Here is a 21,977-nt window from a genome sequence, read left to right as displayed (position 1 = left end):
AAAAGCATTTCATACATCTTACGTTTACTCAGCTGTGCCTGAATTAATCTGCTAAAAATCACATTCGATCAGAATAAACCAATTTCCAGAATAAGAGAAAATCAGATTTCTTAAAAGCAATCATTCTAGACTGGAACCTCTGAATTTGTTAATGCTCTTTCAGAGAAAAGAAAAATTAGGCAGAACAGTGACAGAATGAAAATTCAAGGTAGATTACATTTTAAACAGGAGAATACTTACAAATCCTCCTTTCCTGAGACAAGAGTCCCCAGGGGATGAGCTCAGCACATATTCCACCATGCTAACCCCCAGCCCTCCGCTCTCGGACCGGGGAGACAACACAGAGTTGACCTCACTGTTGACATGGAAACCATGTCCAGGTCGTCTCTGAACCATGATAGGCTGAGAAACAGAATGATCTGCAGAGAAAGACAAAAAAAATCATCAATGTAGGAACCATAAAACACAGCTAACAAAGGTGAAGTGTTATCAATAGATTCTGTTGAGCTGCTAAATCATATAACAGTAAGTGGCTCATCCGTCACCTTAACGATGGTTCTAACAAGAGTGTAGCTCCACTATCACCCGAGGGAAAGGTGCTCATTATAGCACAAGATAAATAGGAATAAGGAAAGGTTCAAAGGTTTCCCAGTTCCTGTTAAAAAGACACACACAAAGTGGTTGAATTGGCACAAGTTTCAAACTTTTGAGCAGAAGCATCAATCCCCAAGGCCTCAAACCCTAGCTACTGACTCATTTGTGTGTCAAAGGCATTCACAATTCAATTACCTGAAAAGGTACAAAATAAAATATAGCAAAAGTAAAATATTAATTCAGTCATCTCCCGCTTAGATCAATAAGAAGAGCATCTCGAGGGCTCCCATGAGGAAACTTACACATCATAGCAGAAATGAAGCTAGCAGGAGAATGCGACAAACTAAATTTTCCAGAACATAGGAAGAATCATATGTTGCCAGAGACCATGATCCCCAGCCAATTTTGGTCAATGTATGTTTCCAGACCCTTTCCCGGCCTCCGCCAATCAAGAGACCTGTTGCCCAGGATCTATAAAGAGTATGCTCAGTGCATATACAAAATATGCCAAGTTCAGAATCAGGACCATGGTGGTGAAGGATTCTTTCTACATTTTGGGGAAGCCAGATTCACTTCCCAAGTCTGTTTCCAAGCTACTTTTTTTTTTTTAAGTGCTTTTTTCCTAGTCCCATTCTCCTCCCCAACCACTAGACACTTCAACTTCCTAACAGAAGCCTTTAAAATTCAAGACCAAAATAGGTGCTTCTTATTTGTCGAAGTGTGAGGTGCGTGAATATAAGATTTACTTTTCAAATGTTTCTTGTACATTAAGGAACTGAATCATGAATGCTTAGAAAAGATGAGCAAATGGCATTAGATAGGGCTGAAGTCTCAATCATTTGTGTTACTGCACACAAGCTTTGGACTGGCCATTGTTGGAAACAGGATGCTGGGCTTACTGCACCTTTGGTCTGACCCAGTATGGCATATCAAGTTCTTATGATCCCTCTTACCACAGAATTACAATAAAATGAAATAACAAACCCCAAATTGAGTTTTATATACATTAATAATCAGGATAAATACAACTAAATATTAAATGTAAAATGTTCTCCACCTCAGTGTGCATAACCACTATTAAAAAACACTGTGGATTAATCTTTGTTGAAGCACTGCTCTAAAGGATTTCTAATGAGAGTTGATGCTTACAGGTTACCCACTATTTTCTTAACAAATTTAAGGGTCACATGAGGGATAACTGGCATTCTGCTCTTGTATACCATAGGTTAATACAATTTATTCAGCACTATAGAAGCTGCTACGTTGAGTAAAGTGTGGGATCCACTGATCTGAGTTACTAACAAAAGCTGTATATTCTGTGACCCTAAATTAAGAGGCCCTAAATAGTACTCAATCTGCCTGAAAAGCAGAAAATAAATCTGCAAAGAAAAGTAGAACAAGTTATTCTGAAAGACTAAAAGTTACTAGGTTAAAGTGCATAAATATACTAATGGCACCATTTGTGCACCTAATGACAAAACATGTTATTCACAAGCACAGTGATGTTAGAGTGACCGAGGCTGATGATACAGCCAGGGTGGTCATGGGAGCAACAGAAAAGAAAAAACATAAAACAAATGGGTTGAAGGGGTAGAAAGGAGACAGACAAGTCTTCTACCTGGCTCTTCCCTCAATGTGAACTCTGTTAAAACTGCAATTTAAGAAGTTCCAATCTAAACCCATCTGCTAAAGGAAGATGAAAGACATTTAACAAGATTGTAAAGTACCTGATGTTCCCCAAGCACTGTCCCGCCACTGATCACCCAGAAATATGCCTTTTGGTCCATCTTTGCTTGAGTCATCCGATTCCCAAAACTTTTTACCTGGCAAAAGTTGCTGCAAAGAAAAAAAAAATTGGAATTACTTACCTGAGAACTACTTTCTGTTAGCACCATATTCATCTGATCCAATATAGTGTCAAGACTGACACCTGCTAAGATGGGGGATCAGTCATTTTGAAGCTCTTAAACTCTTCCCTACTTTCACCTTCCCTAGTGATGTGTCTTCCTCACCAGCATCAGTGCCCAGCATATGAACCACCACCTTATGGCAATCACCCGAAATTTACCAACTTTACCCTTCCACATTCAAAAGATGCACAGGGTGACCCGGTCTAACCTGCTGTGAGAATGACATAAGAGTTACTGGATAAGCAACCATTCTTAAGCATCTTACTCCAGACTGTAGCAGATGGGACTGACCACAGCAGTACTCATCCATGGAGTCACATCTGCTAATGCCCCTCAATCAATCCAACTATGTTTAGTGAGGATAGATATGCACCAATTTCCAGGCAGCGGCTTTGCAGATATCTGCCAGTAAAACTTCTATTTTTCCCATCTGAGAGGCAGCCATAACTCTGACAGAATAAGCCTTCACAAAATTCTGGTGTCTTAAAATCCTCCTCCTTAAAAACACAATTTTTAACCAATCTGGCAATGGAGATAGGTTTGCCTTTCTTAGTTGTCCCACAGAGCACAAATAATCGTTTAGTCTTATAGAAAGGGGATAATCTATACAATTAAAATTTCAGACATCTCAATGTCAAAAGAATGTAAGACCGTTTCTCACGCTGACTTAGGATGTGGACACAGCACTGGAAGAACAGAAACAGAAGGCCTAATTTACAAATGCATTTCTCTCATTCTGTGTCTATGGGAAACCGTTTATTTATGAAAGGAGAAATTACTTACCTGATAATTTTCTTTCCTCTAAGTAGGGCAGATCAATGCTCACCTATCAGCAGATGGAGATGGAGTAAAAGCTGACGTCACGGATATATAGCTCTGCCCCGACATCATTCTGCCAGTATTCTCTGGAAAAGCCAAACTGTGGACAAACTGATTATACTTGACAATGATTATTAACAATCAATCAATCAGTCATGCGTCCAAACAATAGAGAACACTGAGTGCAGACCAAAGAATTAAAGTTCACTAAACTGAGGGACCGGTTAACACACTTACCAGTCCTCAGACGAATAGCAAGAACACCACCCTGCAACATCCGCACCTAAAGAGCAAAACTAAAGGCATAAATATCAGCAGCCAAGGGCAGGTCGGGGATTGGCCTGCCTTCCTTAGAGGAAAGGAAATTGTAAAGTAAGTAGTAATTTCTCCTTCCTCTCCACTCGGGCAGGCCAATTCCCATCAGTAGGATGTACCAAAGCTGCTCCCAAACAGGGCAGGAGGCTACCCGTGGTCCAGTTAAGACTGCCCGCAAGAAAGTTGCATTCTGTGGAGCCCAAATGTCCAAGCGGAAGGCTTGGGAATGTTTGCAAGGAAGACCACATTGCTGCCCAGGATAAACTCGGCCGGAGACTATAATCAAGGCTCTGCCCACACTAGCACCTGAACCCTAGCGGAATGTGCTCTAAGTCGCTCTAAGGGACCAACCAGGCGACCATGATGACCTCCTTTTGCCAATTTACCACCACCATGGAGCAGAAACAATCGATCAGACTTCCTGACATTTTTAATAACCTCCAACATCAATTCAGATGCCGCTCGACATCCAAGGTATGCTATGAACAATAATCACTCATCTCTATTCCTGCCCAGCATGGGCAAGAGAAATAGACGGCTTCAAATGAAACTTCTAAACCATTTTTCGGCAACAGAAGGTACAGTCTGGAACTGCATTGCCCCAGATCCACACGTAGAAAAAAACGTCCTTAAGGAAAGTAGCTTCAAGGAGAGGATACATAGTGGTCTAAAGGCAGGAGCCGACAAGCATCAAGAACCAGATTAAGGTTCCACAAGGGCACCGGTAGTCACCAAGGAGAACAAAGATTCTCAAGACCCATCAAGAATCAAAACACATCGGAGGGGGAAAGATCAAGAACCTCCAATGACTTGCCCCCCCTAGAAGAGGCAAGAACTGCCACTTGAAACTTCCAAAAATTAACAAAACTTCCACTTTGAGAGGCTGAGAACCTCACACCAGGCCTTGAAAACATTCCAAATGCTTATATAAGCCAGAAACGTAGGAAAAAATGTTCCAGCCCTGCACAAGACGGAATCACTACAGCAGAATATCTACGCTTCAATAACCAAAGGACAAAATTGCCTTGCATCTCCATACAGAAGGTGGTGGAGAGGAGACTTCCTTAAGGAGACTGCTGAACTTGAAGGCCATAATTCCTGTTCTCAGATCACAAGAAAATACGGGATGCTGTTCCACAAGTGACATTTGTGGATGACTCATTTCTGTAGGGAAACTCTGCATGCCGTAACAATGTCAGTGCAATCAGGGGAATTCTCCAGTCTCTAGATCTGTCAGAGGCATTTCTACATATTCCTGTTAGTCGGGAACATCAATGATTCCTGTGGTGTGTCACTCAGGGACGTCCTTATCAGTTTCAGGCCCTGCCCTTCCAGCTGGCCACTATGCCCAGGACCTTTTATAAAAAGTCTTAGTGGTGTGATAGCGACGTCCTTCCACAGGGGCAGTATCTTGAACATAAGAACATGCCATACTGGGTCACACCAAGGGTCCATCAAACCCAGCATCCTGTTTCCAACAGTGGCCAATCCAGGCCATAAGAACCTGGCAAGTACCCAAAAACTATGTCTATTCCTTGTTACCGTTGCTAGTAATAGCAGTGGCTATTTTCTAAGTCAACTTAATAGCAGGTAATGGACTTCTCCTCCCCCATTTCTACATTGGAAGAGAATCACCTCACTTCTCACATGGCAAGAGCTAGGATATGTGGTGAAATTAGCAGGGAGCTCCTTATAATCGCCTCAGATGCTGGAGTTATCTTGGCATTTGTGTCATTTCCCAGCAGGGCTGACAGTTTCAGCCAGGGAATTGCATTCAAAAGTTGATTGCTATAGTTCAGACCCTGGAAAGGTCTGTTTGCCCGACAGTGTGACCTTTACATGTCCTGGTTGGATGGCAGCCATGTGGACATTTCCCCTGGGCGAGGATGCACATGCGGCTTCTTCAGTGCAACTTCCCGGTGGGGTCCACAGTCTCAGGACTGAATGGTGAGGCTTCTCTTGGAGGTGAACGACCACTTGCAGTGGTAATTGCAAGCGGATCTTTTCAGTAAGGGAGTTTCCTTGGAAATGCCGGAATGGAAGTATGGATTGTTGGGGCACCAGGGAGCTTTAATCGTTTGGAAACATACAGTTCGGCTGATGTGCTGGTGATTCGTTAAGCTTCTAGAAGCTTGGCTGGTCGGAATAATGTCAGACAATGCGTTCATGGTGGCATACTTCTTTCCTCAAGTCGGAGCCAAGAGCCCTCAGGTGTCGGAGCAAATGGATGCGCTTATGATATGAGCAGTGTCAGCTGAGGCCTTTTGTTCATGGTGGCACACAACTTCAGCCATCGTGAGGATTCAAGGTCCTTCAGTTGTAGGCAGGATACAAAGTTCTGCATATCGGTGCTCTCGTTCCAGAGAGGCCACAGGGCGTGCAGCTATATTCCTTCTCGCCATGGCTGCTATTAGGCAGGATCATGCAAAAGATTGCAAGGCAGACCTAGACTTGTGTTTATGGTGGCTCTGGCTTGGCTCAGAGACCATGGTATGCCAATCTGCGGAGAAATCTGGCTGGCAATCCTCTCAAGCGGCCACCCTGGCTGGATCTATTGTGCAAGAACTCATTCTACATAATGATCCAGGTTGATTTGAAATGACAGATTAGGTAACTCATCAGCATAAAATAAACAGAGCAGAGTTCTATATGGTTCCAAATCTAGAGGATTTCCCCTTCAGCCAGAGGGGAGAAACCCAAATCTTTGCCAGAATCATCTGTATCCACATCCTCCTGCATATCAGGGACTCCTGTACCGCGGTGCCCCTACATAGTAACAACCACTGGGTACATAAGAACATAGAACATAAAATATGCCATACTGGGTCAGACCAAGGGTCCATCAAGCCCAGTATACTGTTTCCAACAGTGGCCAATCCAGGCTACAAGTACCTGGCAAGTACCCAAACATTAGATAGATCACAAGCTACTATTGCAATAGCAATTTATGGATTTATCCTCTAGGAACTTATCAAAACCTTTTTTAAACCCAGTTACACTAACTGCTGTAACCACATCCTCTAGCAATGAATTCCAGAGCTTAACTATGCACTGAGTACAAAATAATTTCTTTGTTTTAAATGAGCTACTTGCTAACTTCATGGAGTGCCCCCTGATTCTTCTATTATCTGAGAGAGAAAATAACCGATTTACATTAACTTGTTCAAGTCCTGTCATGATTTTGTAGACTAACATATCCCTCCTTAGTCATCTCTTCTCCAAACTGAACAGCCCTAACTTCTTTAGCCTTTCCTCATAGGGCAGCCGTTCCATGCCCCTTATTTTGGTCGCCCTTCTCTGCACTTTCTCCAGTACAACTATATCCTTTTTGAGATGCGGCGATCAGAACTACACACAGTATTCAAGGTGCAGTCTCACCATGGAGCGATAGAGGAATTATGACATCCTCCGTTTTATTATCCATTCCCTTCTTAATAATTCCTAACATTGTTTGCTTTCTTGATTGCCACAGCACACTGGTCTGTCGATTTCAATGTATTATCCACTATGATGCCTAGATCTCTTTCCTAGGTGGTAACTCCTAAGATAGAACCTAACATTGTGTAACTACAGCAAGGGTTACTTTTCCCTATATGCATCACTTTGCACTTGTCCACATTAAATCTGCCATTTGGAAGCCCAATCTTCACTGTCTCTACCTGGCACTCCTGCAGAAATGACTGTAGTCCCTGGAAAATTCCACTCAAGAAAACAAAGATGGGCCTATATCAGGCTCCTTAGGCCTCAATCTGATGTCCTCTGATCGAACATCTCCTGAAGACATTTCTGTCTTAGGGTCAACTGAAGATTGGGACACCCACAATGAGTCGCTTTCAGCTCCAGTTCCCCCCTGACTGAGGGAACGGCCCAGCAGTCAGGCAGTACTGGCAAACTCACAGAACTCCCTGGCTGTATTGCCCTTATATGGTAAGCAGCACAGATCGCTAGGCGCTTACTTAGTCGTCACTGGCGCCTAAGTGCCTCGCTTCATTTGTGTGCTAAAATAAAAGATACATTCAAGCAGCCACAGCACACTCGCGCTCAAGTAGGCGACCAGTACATGCTCAACGTGCACTCAGGTAGGCACTCAATTAACTGCTCTGCAGGCGCTCAGGTAATCAGCGTGTGCCTAGGTAGGCGCATAGCGCACGCTCAAGTCCGAGCTCAGTCTCAATTAAGAAAACCGAAATATAGATCGTGAATGCACGCCACAACTTTCAGCGCACTAGTAGGCATGCATGCGTGAGTCTACATCACACCACCGTGCGGCAATCATGTGCACAAAAAAACAAGCACATGAAAGCGCTGCCACAGCCTACCATGCAGCTCAAAAAAATCAAGCCTGGGAGTGGGGCCTAGCCAGAGGCTGCTCAACCTGCCACACCTGCGCTGCCACCATACCTCACAAAATTCCCAAGAATTGAAAGGGAAGAAGGAAAGGATGCGGACTACTCACACCAAGGGAGGAAAACCCAGTAAGAAAGGAATATGGGAAAGCAGAGTTGCTTACCTGTAACATGTGTTCTTCAAGGACAGCAGGTTAGTCCTCACACATGGGTGACATCATCAGATGGAGCCCCTACACAAACACTTATGTCAAAGTTTCTAGACCTTTGACTTGGCCAGTGTGCATGCTCAGTAGGGCATGCCCAACATGCCCTATATCACATATCCACACGGGGTCCCTCTCCAGTGTTATAACATAGAATTATATATAAATGAAAAACTAGGAGAAACCCAACTCTGCGAGATGGAGGGCCTGTTTCATGAGGAATAACAATCCTGCTGTCCTCGGAGAACACTTGTTACAGGTAAGCAAACTCTGCTTTTTCCTCCAGAGGACAAGCAGGATGGTAGTCCTCAAACATGGATGAATCCCTAGTTACAGGCTGCTCACAACATAAAATGGACCCCAACAGACACCCAGCCAGGTGCCAACGGCCACAATAACAATGGTGCTTTTGGTATCAAGAGAGTGAGATGGCCTGAACCCAAACAATGGGCCCTAAGCAGGAAAGAGTTGGATTCTACAGCTCAAACAGATTCCGAAGGACAGATTGGCCAAACCTACTGTAGTGTCGGCCATCCCTTTCCAAGCAATAGTGAGATGTGAATGTGTGGATAGAACTCCATGTCGCAGCCTTGCAGATCTCCTCCACAGGAACTGCTCGCAAGTGGGCCACCAATGCTACCATGGCTCGGACAGAATAAGCCTCGACATGACCCCCAAGATGCAGTCCTACCTGGGCATAACAAAAGGAGATACAAACTGCTAACCAATTGGATAGTGTCTGTCTGACAACAGCAACATCCAGTCTATTCCTATGAAAAGAAATAAAAAGTTGGGTGGACTGTCTATGGGCTTCTGACCGCTTCAGATAGAAGGCTAAGGCTCGCTTGCAGTCCAAACTGTACAGTGTTTGTTCGCCTTTGTGTGAATGAGGCCTGGGAAAGAATGCTGGCAGGACAATGGACTGGTTAAGATGGAATTCCGTCACCACCTTAGGCAGGAACTTAGGATGCGTACACAAGACCACCCTGCCATGATAAAACTTAGTGTAAGGGGGTCACTAAGCATGCTGAGGTGACTGCCACCCAAAATATGACCTTCTAGGTCAGGTACTTAAGGTCACAGGTGCGCAGTGGCTCAAAAGAGCTTTCATCAGCTGAGCTAACACCATGTTGTGGTTCCAAGACAAGAGCAGGAAGCCTTAGGGGAGGCTTCAATTGAAGCAGGCCCTGCAAGAATCATATAACTATAGACTGTACAGAGATAGGGGTACCATCTATACCATGGTGGTATGTGCCAACTGCACAAAGATGAACTCTAATGGAGTTGGTTTTTAAGCCAGCTTCCAACAGGTAGAAGGTAATCATGCAGTTTTTGTATGGGCAGGAAAATGGATCTAGGGTCTTCTTCTCACACAACACAGAAAACCTCCTCCATTTCAGTCCATAGGACTTTCTAGTGAAAGTTTTTCTAGAAGCCACTAGGACCAGGCACACATCCTCAGAGATCAAGTGGTTGCAGAATTAACCTCTCAGCATCTAGTGTGAGTTACAGGGCCTGAAGATTGGGATGCTGCAATTTGCTGTGATCTGGTGTGCTGAGATCTGGGGAAGTCCCCAGACTGACTAATCTCCGGATGGACAATTCCTGTAAGAGTGGAAACCAGACCTGTCTCAGCAATAAGGGGCTATGAGGATCATAGTCCTTGTCCTCGCGAAGCTTCAAGAGAGAACATAAGAAATTGCCATGCTGGGTCAGACCAAGGGTCCATCAAGCCCAGCATCCTGTTTCCAACAGAGGCCAAACCAGGCCACAAGAACCTGGCAATTACCCAAACACTAAGAAGATCCCATGCTACTGATGCAATTAATAGCAGTGGCTATTCCCTAAGTAAACTTGATTAATAGCTGTTAATGGACTTCTCCTCCAAGAACTTATCCAAACCTTTTTTTAACCCAGCTACACTAACTGCACTAACAACATCCTCTAGCAACAAATTCCAGAGCTTTATTGTGCGCCTTCACTACTAAAGGGAAACTGAGGATACACATATAGAAGACCCTTACCCCATGACAGGAAAGGGCATCTGAGGCTGGTATGAATCTGACCTGTACAGGGAGTAGAACTGAGGCACCTTCCTTTTGCAAGGGGACACGGACAGATCTACGTCCGAGATCCCCCTGAGGCGGAATATTCAATTCGCCTCTCCCTGATCCAGGCACCACTCATGGGGTCTGAAGGCAAGACTCAGTCTATCTGCTAGCACATTCTCTATCCCGGCCAGATACATGGCCCTGAGCACCATCCGTTGGACAGAGCCCATGATCAGATCTGGACCACTTCTGACACAGAAGGTACGATCCCATACCTCCCTGCTTGTTGACATACCACATCGCTACCTGGTTGTTGGTTTGGATCAGGACAACTTTGTTGGACAGCCAATCTCTGAAAGCCCATAGCATGTTCCTGATCTCCTGAAGTTCCAGGAAGTTGATTTGACAATAGGTTTCCTGCGCAGACCAGAGACCCTGGGTGCTGAGCCCATCTAAATAAGTTCCCCAGCCCAGGGTGGACGCATCTATAGTTAGAACAATTTGGGTAGGAGGACTTTGAAAAACGATCCCCGATTCTAAATTTGAAAGTATCCGCCACCAGAACAACAAGTCCCAGATGCAATCCTAGAGGTTCTGCATGGCTTGGCATCACTGTGACCCAAGGGTCCATTAGGCTCTGTGCATGTGTAATCATGCCAAGGGAGTGACATAGATTGTGGCCATATGGCCCAACACCCTCAACATGTGCCAGGCTGGTACCTGCTGGCTCTGCTGAATCTCTGCCGCGATGGTCGTCAAAGTCATGGCCCTTTGACTAGGCAGGAAGGCCTGGACCTGAGCCGTGTCTAGCAAGGCTTCTATGAAATCCAATTAAGGTGATGAGCTGAGATGGGACTTCTGGTAGTTGATGACAAACCCTAGCGACGCCAACACCCAGATGGTCAAGTGCATGGATTTGATGGCCCCTGCCTGAGATGTGCTCTTGACCAGCCAATCATCCAGACAGGCAAAAACACACACCCCTAGCTTGCGGAGGTATGGAACCACCATGGCCAGGCATGTTGTGAAAACTCTTGGGTCTGACTCTAGGCTAAAAGGCCACACCTAGTACTGGAAGTGCTGTTTTCCCACCAAAAAATCGGAGATATATCGAGAACTTCCCCAGTCACAGGAAGTGAGCGTACAAGTCCTTTAGATCGAGAGAGCATAGCCAGTCCCCTTTTCGCAAAAGGGAGGATCAAGGTGCTGAGGGAAAAAGTCTTGAACTTTTCTGAGAAATTTGTTCAAGGCCTTTGGTCTAGGATGAGATGGAGACATCCTGTTTTCTTTGGAATCAGGAATACATGGAGTAAAACTCCCGCCCTCTTTCCTCTAATGGGACAGGCTCCACCACTCTGGCCATTAAAAAGGAGGTGATCTCCATCAGCAGGACCTCCTGATATGCTACCCAAAACGGGCTCGGAAGGCAATTTGGCAGGACACCCAATAGATTCATTTGGTATCCTTGACAGATCTTGGAAAGAACCCACTGGTCTGAGGTTATACTGGGCCACTGATTCGCGAAGAACCACAGCCTGCCTATCCCCACCCCCCCCCCCCCCAGAGGGTCCAACGTCCTGGCTACTGGCCTTCACTCCCTACAACCCAGTCAAAACCCCGTCCCTGGAGTTAACTCAGGCACCGGCTGCAGCTTGAGGGTTCTTTGCTGCCTGGTTCAGCCACGGGACCCTGATGCTGTTGGCAGAAGCGAGGAGGTGGAGGATAGTACTTCCTCTGGGGGATCTTGCTGACCTCCTAGAGGAGGATGGGTCCGGAGTGCTGGCAGACAGCTGGAGGGCTTCATGGTGGTCCCAGAGCTGGGCCACCACATCCCTCACCCTTTCTCCGAAGAGATTCTCCCCAGCGTATGGCACGTCAGCGAGTGGTTCCTGTACCTCTCGTCGGGGATCAAAGGCCTACAGCCATGCCATTCTACGGACGCTAATTTCTGCTGCAGAGACCCTCGATGCCATCTCGAAAACATCACAGGTCGCTTGGACTTCATGTTTTCCCACACTCCAGGCCTTATGCACCAGCAACATGAGCATGTCCTGCTGCTGTTGAGGCAGCTGCTCGGCTACATCCTGCACCTGCTTTCAGATGTCCCGAAAGTACTGGCTCGTACAGAGCTGATAGGAATCTAGGCAAGCAATGAGCATGGCCCCCTTAACACTTTCCTGCCAAGAGCATCCATTGCTCTGTGGTCCTTCCTCGGGGGCGCCAAGGAATGGGTCCTAAGAACGCTTGGCTCTCTTGAGAGCAGATTCAACCACTACCGACTGGTGGGGCAGTTGCTTATCGAATCCGGCAGCCTTCTGGATGAGGTAGACCTCGTCAGCCTTCTTGTTAATGGGAAGCACTGTGAGAGGGTGTTCCCATATCCTCAGCAGCAACTCCTTAAGGATATCGTGTACCAGGACCACCATGATCTCTTTAGAAGGCTCCGCAAACTGGAGGATCTCAAGCATTTTGTGCTTGACATCCTCCTCCATCAGTATGACATGAGAGCTCACTCCAAAACTAGGCTTAAAAAGGCCAAGATTAGAGCTCACAAACTGAGATGCTGCAGCTCCGCAGAGAGAGAGAGAGAGAGAGAGAGAGAGAGAGAGAGAAACTGAAGAGGGACCCCCACGTGGATACACGATATAGGGCATACTCAGTGCACCAAGTCAAAGTTCTAGAAATTTTGACAGGTTTTTCATGTCAGGGCTCCATCTGATAATGTCACTCATGTCTGAGGACTACCAGCTTACTTGTCCTCAAAGAATAAAACCTCCCTACTCTCTACCTTCTGTTTGTCTTCATTCATTTAACTTTTTTTTTTTTTAAACCTGAGCTCAGCTGGTCCTGGCTGCGAGTACAACTGGGTCTCCAGATATGGGGGGAGAGTGCTAAAGCCTTCACCACCGAGCCTCCCTCAGTAGTCAACTGCTTTGCCTATTTTTAAGTCTACGCCTGAAAAAGCTTACCGGACTAAAGGCATGGACTTAAAAAAACGGGAGCGCCCCATTGGTGTCACCTCATGAGTACAAGCGGTGCGATAATCTTCTCCTTTACTACCCCCCCCCAATAGTCAATCTCCAATAGGATGACTGGAGACAGAGAATACTGGCAGGCTGTCAGGGCAGAGCTATATATCCATGACATCAGCTTTTACTCCATATCCATCTGCTGGTAGAGGTTCATAACCCATTGGTTCGGAACGGCCTGCCCGAGTGCAGAGGAATTTATATTCCATGGATAACAGGACATTCATAATGGAACACGTAAACGATACATGAAAAATTTGCAGCAGATACCAATAGGACTATACTTAATGAAAGTAAACAATACATGAACAATACAGATACCAATTAACAGTGAGCTGCATGACCAAAGTGTTCTAACAGATGCTAATATCTAGGAAACAGCAAAATAAGGCAGCGAAAGCACAGGTGAACAGGTGGTCTTTAGTAGCTTTCTAAACTAATTAGTACATGAGGCCCACAAAAACATGACAGCTGATAAAGACCTTATGGCCTATTTAGTCTGCCCATCCACATCAACTTCTCAACTCTGAAATCCCTATGACTCCCTTCAGAGATCCCCTGTACTTGTTCTATGCTTTCCTGAATTCAGACACTGTTCGTCTCCACTACTCCACTGGAAGGTCATTCCATGCATCCACCATCCTTTCTGTAAAGAAATATTTCTTTAGATTACACCCGAGTCTATCCCCTTTCACTCTCATCAACCATCTCCTTATTTAAATAAAAAGCAAAATTGACATCTGCAATATAACTCAGTGTTCTGAAAGAATGGAGAAATTGAGAACAAAGCCTGAAGCTCACTGATCCTTACAGTCAAACAAATGGTTACTTAAATCTGTCTTTGAGAAGAAATCAGGAAAACTGTGGCTCATAAGCGAGCATTATAAATGCCTTCAAAACTAAATTTAATCTTCAGAAGCAAAGGTATTTTGCTATCTCCAAAAAATGAACATGATCATGGTGAAAAGAATTATCTTTCCCTCAGACACCCTAATCACAGAAATTGCTGTCAAGTGGACTCTGATCAAGCTCACCTTATGGTCTTTTTCAAGGCCATCAAAACAAGAATGCCTAAATAAAATAAACAGAAGCTCTCATCACTAAAATCTCTCATATCCTCAGAAAGCAACTCTTTTCCAAATACGGTAGTACAAGCTACTAGTGGAGGATTTTTTCAGGTCCAGGACTAATGATGTCCTATTCTAGCAGATGAGATACTCATAAGCTCTGGAAACTAAAGGTCATCCTTGCTAGTAAATAACCATGGAATGTGAGCACTTCCTAATTCACTCCAAAACCCTGTAGATCACTGATCGGGAAGGGAAGAAATACAACAGTTCCATCTGTATCAGCACATCTGTTGGCAGTGCCTGGGATTTTCTAAACCTCAAGAACCAGGATACCATTTCTTTAAACCTCAAAGCTATCAGGTCCCTAGGCAGAGACCCTTATAATTCATAAATGAGCTGAAAAAGGAACTGTTTCAATTCCTACTCTTGGTTTTAAAATAATTCTGCTTAGCCACTGTAGTTAATTCTCCATGCTATGAGCATCAGAAATAGACCATGAAAAGTACTTCTCTGTCCCAGAAAGAACCTCAGCAGCCCCTAACATTATATGAATACTCCACATCACCTTTGTTTGCTTAGATGCATCACAGTCACAAATGCCTAACTGCATCTGGACATTTTTGCATCTCATCTACAGCTTCCCAAACTTTCCCTTCTAGAATCTTCACGGTCTCCCAGTCTACACCCTAAAGCCTCTTCAACTGTTACAGAACGCTACAGCAAGGTGTCTCACTAAATCCAACAAAAGAGATCATATAACACCAATTCTAAAGAAGCTCCACTGGCTCCCAGTCAAATCTTGAATCCTGTTTAAACTTCTATCAATCACCCACAAAGCCATATTCAACAACACTCCACTGGACCTCAGAATCCCTCTTCAGCTTCACAAGTCTTCCCGACCGCTAAGATTAGCACAAAGAGGAACTCTACATGCACCTCCCATGAAAACATCTTTAAGTAAAAGAGCTCTATCCACAGCAGGCCCCAAACAGTGGAATCAGTGGAATCTGCTTCCTCCGGAGCTAAGGCTGATACATTGCCCCAACACGTTCAAAAAAAGACTCAAGACATGGCTATTCGGTCAAGCATTCCCTTAACTTACTTAGTCTTCCACAGCTCCCATAGACTGTTTTCATACTGTTGACGTCCAGAACCTATGCTCATGTTTTTACTCATCAATAAGAAATTTCTCCCTCCTCCCCCCCTCCACGAACAATCTTCCTTCCCCCTCCCCCCCCATTAGCAAACCTCCCTCCCCATGTGCTAGTCTCGCTCTAATAGTGCATACTGCTACTGTTCCTAGTTATGTTATGTTATATTATCCAAGTTGTTCACTCCCTTGTTCATTATAAGACATATGTTGTCATTGTTTTCTACTTGTTATAATGTAAACCGGAGTGATAAGTAATTCTGTTACCTGAACTTCGGTATAAAAAAAGTAATAAATAAATAGAGTCACCAATTCAAACCCTGATGGGTAGAAAGACATGGGCATTGGGTTAAGTATGGAAACTTGATGCACATCTATCCAGAATCACATAAACCCAAATATGATGATAAAAAAAAAACTGACTTAAATAAAGGAGTAGTCAAGTTTCTATGGCTGGCAGTGTAGATTTAAAAAAAAAAAAAAAAAAAAAGCTACCACTACCACTTAGTATGTTTTCTCCAAGCTTTTTTAGAGCATTAGGAATGAGATCTCCTTGTGCTTGTTTTTGGCGGTTTCCATATATTGCATTAGTGTTCTCATGTGATGTCTTGCCCAGGGAACCATCCGAATGGTAGCTGCCATTAGTCCCAGAAGTTGGCACAGGAGGTGCTATGGCCACCTCCTGTGCCATTAATAGCCTTACCTACTCTGTCAGAACAGGAATCTTGTCTTATATTAATCTAACCACTCCTTTAAAAAAAGTCTAAACCTATCCCTCAGGCAACCTCAGCCTGACATCAAGGTCCTGTGACTGGTTTGGGCAAGACTTATTTCAATTGAAGACCAACTCATGGGTCTGTAAAATCTCTATTACCCTATCCAAGGTCACAGTGACCTCCTAAAAATCAGTTATCTCCATACAGATATATAAAAATTCTTGTTGTGACCCCCACATAGTACCACCAGGAAACACTGATCATAGGCAGTATTTCAAAGATACTTTGCAGCAAGTCAGAACAGAGCTAACACTTAAATGAGCTCCTAGAAAGGAGATCAGTCTCTACCTACAGGGACAATTTTACATTGGTTCTAGACATGTAGGCCAAGCACACAGTCACCTGTAAGAGGCAATCATCCAATTACAACCAGCACTTAAGAGTTATCAGCATCCTATCTTTCAGTATGACAATGTCTTCAACTGGAAAAGTCATGTGCTTGGAGGAACTCAGTAAGTTAAGAACATAGAAGTTTCCATACTGGGTCAGATAGAGGGTCCATCAAACCCAGTATCCTATTTACAATCTAGGATACAAGTACCTGGCAAATACCCAAAACAGTAAACAAATCCCATGCTAATAATGCCATTAATAAACCTTTTTTAAACCCAGCTACACTAACTGCCTTAACCACATACTCTGGCAATGAATTCCAGAGCTTAATTGTGCATTGAGTGAAAAGGAATTCTATTTTAAATGTGCTACTTGCTAACTTCATGGAGTGCCCCCTAGTGTTTGTATTATCAAAGAGTAAATAACCGATTCAGATACCCATTCTAGTCATCTCATGATTTTATAGACCTCTATCAAATCCCCTCTCAGCTGTCTTTTCTCCATGCTGAACAGCCCTAACCTTTTTAGCCTTTCTTCATAGGGGAGCTGTCCCATCCCCTTTATCATTTTTATCTAATTTAGAAGCCATTACCATCAATGTTCTATTCTTGAGACTGATGAGCTTACAGAAGGATCTTGGACTCAAGCCCTTTTAAGTCCAGGTGGACCCAGCCCTCACTCACATTTTTCTTTATCCTGAGATGAATGAAAAATGCCTCTTTTTCCCCTCACTAAAGATCCCAGGATTGGGTCAGCTCCCTGATCCTTTGGTGGCTCTCCAATCTCTAACCTGAGCAGTAGTGCCACTTGCCTAACACAGCCATTTCTGCCATATTGAAGAACCAGGGTCTTGCATTTTCTTAAATTCTAAATTCAGAAACCAAATCATCATGAAGAAGCACAGATCTCTCCCAGGAGGAGTATGGGGCTACAAAGTGTCTGTATAGGAGCTTGGGGGACTTGGTCTGTCTCCCACTTGAATTCCTGGGAAGTTTTAAAAAGAATGGAGCATTCTTGATTAAAATCCAGAATTTCCATAAGGACTGAGTTCAGCCAGAATATGATCTAAAGCCATAAGAAGCCCTCTCCTCCTCCCTGGTGGGAAAGACAGCATACTTACAAACCGTCACAGGGTCTGTCACCAAATCCTCTCTCTCAAAGTCTGACCAGTCATACTGACCTCAGTAGAACTTGTCTTCAGAGATCTTGATACCCGAGACTCCTAAATTATGAGGTCCTGTCTGCCATCAATGAGGACCCTGTGGTGACTCGTATGGTCTGCCATTCCAACCAGGTAGTAATCTGACCACATGAAGATGGTGATAGGTGGTGTTAACTTCCTTGTCTGAGGTGTCCACAATCACAATCTTTATTACTATCCCCCAGGAACCCCCTAGCCAGGAACATATACTTTTGGACCTCAGAAGAGATCCAGGCCTGGGGAGACCATAGTCTGCCTGTTGCATGGGGAAAAATTCCAACATGGTCACAGCAACAACCTTATCCATACAAACTTGCCATAGAGCTCTCCTCTTCCCTTAGAGCAGGAGGAAAAGATGGAGAGTACCTGAAAAACCAGCAAGCTTACTCAGGAACAAAGAAAAAAGGCAGGAAGGTGCTCCTACAGGGACTCGGGAAAGGGTGTCTGTCCTAGTAGCCCATCAACTTGGACTAGTGCTAGGGAGGAAGTGATGTCATTAAGGAAAGGCAGGAAGGTCTAAAGAGCTTCAAGGTTGCTGGTCTCACACTAGCAAATGGTGCTATGTACATCAGATATAACTCCAGGTGAGATTCAACAGAATGTCTGTTTCAAGTGTAATCAAGCTGCTGTATTTCAAATTGTCACCAAAAACTGAAAGTTATAATCTAGTCAATATTGCAGGAAAAATAAGATACAAATTTGGTCATCTTAAACCATCCTGAGTTTAAGATATGGGAACATAAGAGACATCAAATGCCAAATCATTTTATACTCACTTCTCCCATAGCCCGGCCTTCCAGCGCAAGTGCTTGAAAGTCATGATTCAATTCATCCATAGAACGTACCTATTTATAAGACCAGAAAAACAATTAGTGTCTTATGGTACTCCCTAAACAACAACAATGTAAGGCTTGAGCAACTATTTTTTAATAATCTACAGAATAAGATTTTCTGGACATGCAAAAATGTACAAATCTATGAAGGACATATCAAATTATTAAAAATAAGTTGTTGTTTGGTTTGTTTTTTTGTTATTGTCAACCTATTTAGATTTCTTCTTTCCAAAGATCCTTTAATATACCAAAAATAAAATTTAAACAAATTTTTCTTTAGATGGATTTTATCTTTAAAAATACATTACAAAAATCAATTAGATAAACCCTGAAATTTTATTTTTTCTATTAGTTCTAAAATAATATCCTTGGTAAATAGCTAGGTTGCTCACCTGTAACAAATGCTCTCCGAAGACAGCAGGATAAAAGCGGTCACACAAGCAGGCGACGTCATCTGACAGCAACAAGATGGAAAAGCTCTCAGAACTCAGAAAAACTGAGGTGGCTTATCTGATGAAGCCTGGGCCTTTTCACCCAGCCACCTGCTGCCCATGTCTCCTCAGTCTTTATTGCATGCTAGCTTTCAACTTTAAAGGAGAGGTGTGAGAGACCGTGTGGCTGATTTTATTCTGTCGTTTACAAAGAACACCCTAGCTTTAGCAGGATAAAGTCGGCCCCACAAGTGGGGGAGACTCTTAAGTTGAGAGTTGCATATATTTATTGTGTTACTTGAACATCTCAGTATATGAATGCAACCTGTATTTTTTGCATGAGTCGGGAGGGTAGCGTTAAAGGAATTAGTTAAGTGAGCTTTGAAGAACTGCTTAACCAAAACTGATGCCTTGGCACAAAGTGTTTTCTAAGCAGTAACTAGCAATAAAAAGCATAGATGGAAAACCAAGTAGCAGCTTTGCAGGTGTCGCCTATGGAAGCAGAGCAAACGTACGTCAAGAAAGGTGCCTTAGTCCTAACTTAACCTGCGCTTTTAATTTATTCGGAAGATATAGCCCTGATTGATTGTAGCAATAAATGATGCTATCAGATATCCAAGCAGAAAGAGTCCTCTTTGTAAATGAAGCCCTTGTTTAACTGCATTGAAACAAATGAAAAAGCTGTGAGGAATTCCTGTAGTGTTTTAATCTTGCTAAATAGAATAGTAAAATCTTCTGCAGTCCAATGAATGAAGAGCCTGCTCACCCTGATGGGAGCACAGTCCGGCCGATACAGAAAAAAGTGCGGGAGAGCACCCGCTCTTTCAACGCGCGCACAGGCCACTCTCCTGTGCGCGCGATTTATTATCAGCCCTCGCATGCAAATGAGGGCCCTCGGTAAAAAGAGGCGCTAGGGACACTAGCGCGTCCCTAGCACCTCCTTTTTGACAGGAGCAATGGCTGTCAGGTTTGACAGCAGACGCTCAATTTTGCCGGCGTCGGTTCTCGAGCCCGCTGCCAGCTACAGGTTCCGAAAACGGACGCCGGCATAATTGAGCGTCCGTCTTCCGACCCGCAGGCAGCCGGCCGATTTAAATTTTTTATTTTTTTATTTTGGGGCCTCCGACTTAATATCACTATGATATTGTGATAGGAGCGGGGAGCGACCTCCTGCACGCCGTCCATCCGATGCGAGTACTCAAAATGGCGCCGATCGCCTTTGCCCTCAGTATGTCACAGGTACAGACGGTCGGCCCCTGTGACATAGTGAGGGCAAAGGCGATCTGCTGCCAGTATTCAAAATGGCGCTGATCACCTTTGCCCTCACTATGTCTCAGGGGCCGACCGCTGTACACCTGTGACATATTGAGGGCAAAGGCGATCGGCGCCATTTTGAGTACTGGCATCGGATGGCCGGCGTGCAGGAGGTCGCTCCCCGACCCCCGCTGGACTTTTGGCAAGTCTTGGGGTCAGGAGGCCCCCCCACCCCAAGCTGGCCAACAGTCCCTGGGGGTCCAACCGGGGTTCCAGAGCGACTTCCTGCACTCCGGCCGTCCAATGCCAGTACTCAAAATGGCGCCGATAGCCTTTGCCCATACTATGTCACAGGGGCTACCGGTGCCATTGGTCAGCCCCTGTCACATGGTAGGAGCACAAGATGGCGCCGATGGCCATGTGAACCAAAGCTCCTATCTCAACCCTACAATCACAGACTCTAAATCCAGTATTGCCCTGGAGTGATGACCATTTTCATTTCATTTATTAAAATAGTATCAAGAAACAAACACCAAAAATATCACATACAACAGCATTGGATTCTAAAACATAGAAACTAACAGCATTTAGAAATTCAGACCTTGCATCAAGTGCCCTGAAGGAGAAAGATTTTTTAATTAAGAATGACACAACAAATTTCTGAATAGAAATTGCACAAATAATAAACCAGAACACCAACTTCCAGCATTCAAACAATAACCACCTTACCTAAGAAAAGGTATCAATGAAAATATTACACCAGGCCTTAAAACTCCAATACTCTTCCTATTAGCAAAATGGACCAAGCCAGGCTGCTCTAGAGCCCTTCACAGAAACTACACACCAGCAGAATCCCTCACCTCAGTCACACGTGCAAACCCTCACCTAACAAAGCATAAATAGAAACATGCAGACCAAAACTGAACTGGAAACCGCAATAAGCCAGAGACTTTGTATGTAGTGCAACAAAGGGGGGGGGTGTCAGCTCTCGAGTGCCGCATATTTTAAAGCCTGCTCCCAGGCAGGCATTAAATTTGCAGTGTTCAAATAGGCACAGTGGTCACACGGCAATTCTTTTTGCATCAGGAGGTATAGCTAAGAGCCTCATCAACATGAATTTACATTTGATGAGCGCCATTATATGTATACTGGTTTGGATGCGTGTTTTGGATGTGCTAATCCCCTTACTACATGAGGGGTTTTGGACTCATGTCCAAAATGCACATAAAGTCAAGTGCTTGGCCGAGCGCACTGTATTGCATCAGTCTGATTATGTATGAGATGTATTTGCATGCAGTGGAGGCAGTGCATCTTATACATATTCAGTATGGATATCTTGAAGCCAGACTGCCTTGTGGCACTCAAGAATTAGAGTTGCCTACCCCTGGGCTTAAAACAACAAAGTAGAACCTTAGTTGCTGAATATGTTAAAATACTCAGGGTTTTTGTTTTGTTTTTAGATAGTATTTCATCAGGACTTAAGAGCAAAAGATGTTAAAAGCTACTACTGTGAATTATGAATCCAATGTTTGGTTCATTCCATTAGGTTTTTTTAAACCTAATCCAGATTTATATTTCAGGTCATCTTCTAACTATACTGCAATCTCTGATTTCCTTGGTCCACTGTTAAACTTTAGAATGCAAGAAGTAAAAGGCTCT

The 21,977-nt window shown here is 44.2% G+C and overlaps 1 protein-coding gene across 14 annotated transcripts in view; it reads right to left on the bottom strand.

The window, feature by feature from the left end:
• The window catches only part of PUM1 (pumilio RNA binding family member 1), a 193,194-nt gene that overhangs the window by 117,428 nt on the left and 53,789 nt on the right, over positions 1–21,977 (bottom strand). For all 14 annotated transcript variants that reach the window (XM_029619108.1, XM_029619118.1, XM_029619119.1 and 11 more), the window contains 3 exons: positions 18,577–18,645; positions 2,322–2,430; positions 241–419 (listed from right to left, as the gene is read on the bottom strand). In XM_029619108.1, coding sequence (XP_029474968.1) covers positions 241–419; positions 2,322–2,430; positions 18,577–18,645 — 357 coding nt within the window. The remainder of the gene's footprint in view (positions 1–240; positions 420–2,321; positions 2,431–18,576; positions 18,646–21,977) is intronic.

This window comes from Rhinatrema bivittatum, chromosome 11 (assembly GCF_901001135.1).
Source record: "Rhinatrema bivittatum chromosome 11, aRhiBiv1.1, whole genome shotgun sequence".
In the NCBI taxonomy this organism is placed as follows: Eukaryota; Metazoa; Chordata; class Amphibia; order Gymnophiona; family Rhinatrematidae; genus Rhinatrema; species Rhinatrema bivittatum.
This window is presented reverse-complemented; position numbering and strand designations above follow the sequence as displayed.